The sequence below is a fragment of the Aotus nancymaae genome, unplaced genomic scaffold (assembly GCF_030222135.1).
Source record: "Aotus nancymaae isolate 86718 unplaced genomic scaffold, 86718_ANA_hifiasm-v0.15.2.pri h1tg000008l, whole genome shotgun sequence".
NCBI classification, from domain to species: Eukaryota; Metazoa; Chordata; class Mammalia; order Primates; family Aotidae; genus Aotus; species Aotus nancymaae.
In genome coordinates, this window is record NW_026988419.1 from 16915345 (window position 1) to 16922966 (window position 7622).

General features: G+C 45.2%; 1 protein-coding gene across 1 annotated transcript; it reads left to right on the plus strand.

Annotated features, from left to right (window-relative positions):
- Positions 1-3870: 3870 nt before the first annotated feature.
- On the plus strand, positions 3871-4238 carry TNP1 (transition protein 1). Its single transcript, XM_012445942.2, has 2 exons — positions 3871-4009; positions 4210-4238. The coding sequence occupies exons 1-2, from the start codon at positions 3871-3873 to the stop codon at positions 4236-4238; spliced, it is 168 nt and encodes a 55-aa protein (XP_012301365.1).
- The last annotated feature ends 3384 nt before the right edge of the window (positions 4239-7622 follow it).

The window sequence follows — 7622 nt, forward strand, 5'->3', positions numbered from 1 at the left end:
AGAGGTGAGATGGAATCTAACTAGAGATCTGACTTCCAAAGCAGTGACACCCTAAGCCTACCCTTCCTAGCCTAGGAAAGGGCCCAGAGAGACCACTGGCCTCCAAGCCCTTTCCTGCACTGCAACCCCGGCTTCTCTTCTAGGAGATACAGACACCATCCTGTCCATCCACCTGTCTCCAGGCAAGATCTCACTCAGCCCCAAGAAAGAAGAGGCTGGTAGCATCTCTTCTCAAAAGGCTAGGAATTTAGTTCTCTCTCTTTCTGTGCCAACAATGATCAACACATTCATTTCCTTTCTTCAAGGGAGAAAAAGTTGAGTCCCACCAGGAAAGCTAAGGTATAAAGGAAACAGGTTTATGGGGCTGTCCCTGTTAGTCCTATGCTAGGTTATTTGAAGTCACTCATATGTCCTCTCTGTGCAAAGATAGCAGGAAAAAAAATGGTGAGACAGTGAGCAGACTGAATTAACAGATGATTCTCAAGCAAGGACCTCATTCTGGGCCTGCTAAGGGTTAGAAGTAGCTCACTGGGCTCTATCTAAATTGCTGCTGACTTGAGCAACACTAGGGCAGAAATGGAAAGAGAAACAGAGACAGGCAGCAGTGGTCAGTGCTCAACCCTGCTCCGTCCTCACTCCAGGAGGTCTGACACAGGAGCCAACCCAAACACCCCCCACACCCCACCCTTGAGTGGCCTGTCCCCCATGGGGTTTTCTACTGCTCAAGTTTCTCAACATGGGTGTCTGGAACCAGAACTGCTCCTCAACTCCAGGCAAAGGGGATTTTTTGTTTGTTTCTTCATCAATTCGCAAGTCTGGCTGCCTTCTTCCCTGTGATCTCAGCTTCTCCTTGGCAGAGCAGGTCTTTTGGGGGTGGGAAGGACTGGGGAGAGAATAGTATCCAGCCTTCAGGACCATCCAGAAAAAATGCCTTTCAAACCAAAGAGGCCGGTTCCTCTGTAAACATTTTAGCCAATGGTGTCAGGCATGAGAGGTCAGCACAGAGCACCAGAGGACCCATTGTGAGGACAATGTTTTCTCTCTTACCTGCCTAGAAATGCCCCTGCTTGCATAAAGTCACCATGATTGTGTTGAACTGTCGGTCCTCATAATATACCAAAGCAGCTAGACTGAATAGATATTTACTGACCACTAGTGTGGGCCATGCTAGTACTTGTGGAAAAATGCAGTAGAAATAAAAGATACAGTCCCTAATGACAAAAAGACTACCACCAAAGTCAGGTCATCTCAGAGATCACCTAGCCCAACCTTCTTATTTATAGGATAAGGGAGCTAACGTCCAGAGAAGTCCAGTCAGGACCAGAACCAAGACAAACCACCTCCTGCTGAGACCAGTCTGACACACGTGGCATGGCAATGCAGGCATAAAACAAGATTTTGCACAATTAGGGTTGGTTGTCTAGACTTTAAAGTCAATGTTACATGAAGAATAAACTTTGAAGAAGTTTCAAAGGACAGTGAAAATTTGATAAGTTGGAAAGTCTTCCTTCGCGATGTGGGGCAAAATGGGAAGGAACAAGATAGTTAGAAAAATAAAAGAAGGGCTTCTTATTAATTGACCGAATGTATTTCACAAATACTTACTGAGTTTCTATTCTGTGGCAGGACTGTTTAACTCCCAGGGAATAGTCAGTGGTGAGCCCCGTTTCTCAATTCCTGCCTTCACAGAGGTCCCTGCTTTCATGGGGTGTGTTTGTAGGAGGAACAACTGGCCTAGTGTGGACAGAGAAGGTCTGGAGTACCAACAAGCAAGCCAGCAGTCTGTTCTGTAGAACTACTTCTTCGTGTGAATAAAAGTCACCAAAGTCACCAACAGAAAGTCTCCAGAGAGACCTTCCTGGAAGCAGGAAAATGGAAAGTGTCACATATGGTGACTATTCAAAGAACCTGGGTTTCAAAATACAATTTGCCATCTATAGACATCAGAGAAACAGGGAGTGGGGCTTGAGCTACATTCTCTCTACTATTCAACCAACTTTTGCTGAGGACCTCCTGCACGCAAGATGCTCAGTTCTTGAATGAGGATAATGGCAGTGGAGAGAGAAGGAGGGACAAATGGAAGAAATAGCAAACATGTTCTATGGAAATCCATTTGAGACCAGGCATGGTGGCTCACGCCTGTAATCCAAGCACTTTGGGAGGCCGAGGTGGGCAGATCACCTGAAGTCAGGAGTTCAAGACCAGCCTGGCCAACATGGTGAAACCCTCTCTCTACTAAAAATACAAAAATTAGCCGGGCGTGGTGTCACACACCTGTAATTCCAGCTACTCGGGAGGCTGAGGCAAGACAATTGCTGGAACCCGGGAGGCAGATATTGCAGTGAGCAAAGATTGAGCCACTGCGCTCCAGCCTGGGCAACTCGGTCTCAAAAAAAAAAAGAAAGAAGGAAAGAAAGAAATCTGTTCGAAACCATTTACTATGAGGTATAATAAGGTATAATGGAGAATAAATAAAAGGCTGGATGACTTATACACCCAATAACCATTCAATATATCTATTTGTAAGTGTCAAAGGCACTTTGAGCCCCGTAGGTCTTATACCAAGTACATCATCATCACTCTCTCCATGCCTGGCCTTTATCCCCATGAATAGACCAGCATCCAGGTAACTGTATTATACAGAAACAAAAGCCACACCCTTGACATCACCTGCTTTCACCTCCCAAATCCAATCCAACACCAAGTCTTGGTCTCTTGTCCACTTTATAGCTTAATCAACACCCTTCTCGGACAGGTCTGAGCCATTATCAAATCTTTCTCTCTACTGAATCCTCGATGTTGACAGAGGCATCTCCCTTTACACAGCTCCTCCAATCAATACATCACCCACTTGGCGCCATCTAATCTCACATGCCATCCTCTTAACATTTTTAAAGGCTTCCCAAATACTTGATCATGGTTTGATCTCTGTCTCTCTCTTCAACCTCATCCTGTACCAGGTAAGGAGTTTCTCTCTGCCCTTCTCCAGCCAAAATGACTTTCCAAGTACTTATTCACTGATTTATGTACACACCTGATGAATGGCTTTCTCCCCAGTGGTCTGGGAGTTCCATGAGCACAGCATCTGCATGTTTTTATCTTCCACTAATTTTCTACCACCTAAATGTAAGGCACATGCTATGTAATCAATATCTGTGACTGAATTTTTAAAAATAATTAGGTTAATTGTTCTCAAGCAGAGTCATTTTGCCCCTCACTTCCCCAGCCTCCCAAAGGAACAGGTGGCAATGTTTGGAAATATTTTGGGTTGTCATAGCTGCCAGGCTTCATTGGTGTCCAGTAGGTAGAGGACAGGGATGTTGCCAAACTTCCTAGGATGCCCAAGACAGCCCACCAAAAGTTACCCTGCCCATTGTGTCAATAGTGCCAAGACTGAGAAATCCTTAGATGAGACAGAAGGAATATTTCTATTTTGATAGTATTGAATTGGGTTCTCTAGAGTCAAGTCCTCACAGAAATACACGTGTCATCTCCAGATACTGTGAGAAATTTAAATAGTCATGCATATACATACACTCAATGACTGTTACATTTCCTACAGCCAGAAGAAGCTTATCTGAATGGTCTCTTGTCCTCCTCCAATGCCTGGCATGGGGCTGGGATTCAGTTGCTCAATCACACCTCTCTGGAAAGCCTCACTTAACACATAAAGGACCTCAAAACTGAGGGCAGCTCTTGAGCTTTATTTCACATATATGACCAAAGGGCAGCAAAGGTGAGTGACAGCACAATAGAGCCCCTCCCACCTGCTGAGCCACACCCCTTCCCTGTCACAATGGCCAAGGCCTTAAATACCCAGACTTCTGGCCCATGGGCCTTGCAAAGCCCCTCATTTTGGCAGAACTCACCATGTCGACCAGCCGCAAATTAAAGAGTCATGGCATGAGGAGGAGCAAGAGCCGATCTCCTCACAAGGGAGTCAAGAGAGGTGGCAGCAAGAGAAAACACCAGAAGGGCAGCCTGAAAAGTAGGAAACGGGGCAATGATGGTGAGTGAGGGAAGGGGAGGAGACTGTCAGACTTAGGCACACATTGCTGCCAGGCCCTCCCTCTTGGAGGCAGCCCTCACAGGACCCTGAAATCTCCGCCCGAGATTATTTCCAATAACTAAATGCAGATGTGGGCATTGAGAGTATTGATGGGCATGTTCTAATTTGTGTCCCTGTTGCAAACCTGTTCTTCCCCACAGCCAATCGCAATTGCCGTTCCCACCTGTGAGCCCCCAGCGGGCTCTGCCCTGGTGCACTTCACACAGCACCAGTCAGCAACAGAACAGTGGAAGGGGGACTGCCAAGGAGACCTGACGTTAGATCAAAGCCAGAGGGCAGCCTATGGAATGTGGATCAAATGCCAGTTGTGACAAAATGAGGAATGTATATGTTGGCATTCCTCATCTTAATAAAATTTTGAAAGCAGAAATGTTTCCTTCGATCTTTTGGTTGGAAAGACTTGGGTTCCTGAGCTAGGTGGGTTTGGGGAAGAATTGGCCAGTATGAAACCATTAAATGTGACTTGGAAAAAATCAAAAGTAATTTTTCTTCCATTTCCCTCCCATGGTGGTCCTACTCTGGCCACACACCATGGCCATATTTGTCTTCATCCCAAAGTGCTGTCTCCCTCCCCAACATGGAAAGGGAGAAGAGATAAAAAGCATAAACCAAAGGGAGAAATGCATTCATTAGCATAAACCAAAGGGAGAAATGCATTCATTAGCATAAACCAAAGGGAGAAATGCATTCATTAGCATAAACCAAAGGATGCAAGTTGTTTTTGTCAGAGCTTATAGATTTATAGAGTTGTTGAAAGCTAAACTAAAGCTAAAGACTTGGCCCGGAGATGGAGACCGCTTGGAGGATCTCTTAATTTACTGATCATATGGGCAGGATAAGGGATGGGAACACCTGGACAGAGACCAACATGGCTATCGTAAGGGATCCTATTAATCACAGTGGAAGTGATGAGGGTTTAGGTTTCTTTAGGTTATCTTGTAGCTATGTTGGGCTTGAGGTGGGAAAGACTGAAGACTGGGATATCAGCTGGTAGCATGATTGTCATAAACCTGGAAGTAGGAATTGTCCCAATCTGAGTAAGCCTCATTGATCATTTGACAGAGAACTGTCTTTTTAGGGACTATAGGCTGGTTCTGCTCATTAAAGAAATTCCTAAGCCCTAACTTAACCTTGTTCTTGAGTTGTACCATGATTTATGATGTCTCTGGTCAAGGATATGACAACACCTCTCCACATTCACCTACTCAGATTTTTCTTATGTGTTTTCTGTTGCCTCAGAGGTAACTCCAGGGTAGTATTGAGACTCATATTTAAACTCAAGAACCAGCCACCCACATGGTTTCTGGGCAAGTAACCAGGAAGGGGTATAAGCAGGAAGGAATGAGGGGGCATGAGGTTAGACACGAAGTTTCCAGCAGTGGGGCGTGTGAGGCACAGGACCAGGAGCAGAGGAAAGAGTCTGAGCCTCATGCAAATGTGTGAGTACCAGGATATTGGGATGAAGAGATGATTAAGGGGTGTCAAGGGGTGTTCCCAACAAGTCATTTCATTTATTGGGGGTAAAAATTTTCAAGTCCTCACTCTTCCATAACCCTAAGAATGCACAGACTGATTCAGAGCTGTTTTCAAGTTCATGTGATAAACATCTCTCCTTACCATCAGGCACACAGATATTTCAACAAAGAGCTTGTGTTTCCCATTGTCAATTTCCCTTTCCGTCAAATAGGGATAGGGAAAATGCTTCATACTCTCATCCTCCATGGTTATGTCTATTTTACCTCCTAAATGTGACATCTGTTTGTCTCTGCTTCTCTATCCAAACTCAGATTAGTCTCAAATAATCCTCTGTGTGTCTGTAGTGTCACTGAACGAAGCTCTAACTCCTTAGAAGTTTGCACACGTTTCTGATCCAGAATCCCTCCTTCAGAAGCTCTGAAAGAACTCATCAGCCATGGCTCTCACCCTGCTCTCATGCCCCCGGGAATTCCTCTGCTTCTGTATAAAATATGAATGCTCCTTGCAACACATGAAATCCATAAAATAAATCCAAAAAATAATGTTTAATTATTGTAATGTGCTTTCGCAGCTCTTGCTAAACTTAGCCTCACAGATTGGGTTCTCAGGGACCAGAGATCGAGATGAAGTTTGAATGCAAGATGTTTATTAGAGGTCAGTCTTTGAAGAGGGAGGCTGCAGGGTTGTACGGAGGAAGGAGCTGAACACACCATCGGGCAGTATAGCCAGTTAGAGTATCTAACATGGGGCCAAAATGGCCAGGCCTTTATACCCCACCAAGAAATGGCATTTCTTACTGCTGAGGCAGATGCAGAAGGGAGCATCAGCTGGAGATTGCTTGGTGGACCGCACACCCGCAATCTGAGCAGCTATTACAATTGCTCTCTGGATGATCTGTATCATTTCTCAGTCTCTGGTCCCGATCTTTCCCTTCTGCCTCTTCCAACCTTGCTGCCTCGCCACTTCCTGCTGTGACTGTGCGTCGTGAGTCTTCAAATACTCTTGTGAACAGCTCATTTCTTGTGGATTGCCAATTTGCACAGATGACCTCTCCCATAGGGCAAAGTCAACAGTCAGGAACAAACCAGAATACAGTGATGCTGAGTGTGCAACATTTACTTCCCTCAGGAAACTTGTTATGACTAGGGAACTACAGATGCCTGCAGATGGTCCAAATGAAGACGTTATCAAAAGGATTATTTACAGAGAAGAGACACCTAGATCCTGGCAACGAGGTCTTCAGACCCTTAGGAATGAGAAGGCAAAAGGGCAAAATAGCACTCCAGGAGCCCATTGACAGCCAAAGCTGTGTTTGGGGAGGGATGGTTGTGAATGGACCTCCTGGTAAAATCTATACTAGGAGGATCACAGCTGTTGTCAGGCTCAGACACAGGGAAGAAACATTCAGACAGTTCTCTAATCTCCTGCTGCTGCGCTCATTGGCCAAACTCAGTTAGAAGCCAGCAGACAAGAGACCCCAGGTGACACAGAGCATAAGGGCCAGCCCCCTGGGACATCAAAGGGCAGAGAATGTTGGATAATAGCTCTAAAAATCCAACAGTGATAGCTGACACAACTTTGTAGACAAAATTTCTTCCTTCCTTGGGGACTCCTTAGAAGTTTGCTATTTTATCATCCTGCTTATCTCCTCCCTTATGTTTTCATGGACCAAAATCCCTTCAGGAGCAAATTGTAGAGAGAGTAAGGAGAGAGACTCAGAACAATTACTGAGGGCTCCTGAATCATTACCTTCAAAAGCTTGTTTTCATGTTATTTGCATGACAGTATTATCCCCAAACCAATACAATTTGATGTTCTAAGGAGGGTTATATCTTCACAATATTCTAAACACTGAAGCAACGGAATTATAATCGTTAGGACAGGCATGTGGTGATCAGCCCAAGGCTACTCACAGCAGGCAGGTTCCCGCCTGCTGACTTCAGCCTCTGCCCTCTTAGATAAGCTGTGAAGGAATGGTAGCCGCCCGGAAAACTGTTTTGCACTAGGAACGTTTTCCAGACCCACATATTGGAAATTTTTCAACACTGGCATCGACTTAATCTCTGTACCCCAGGAA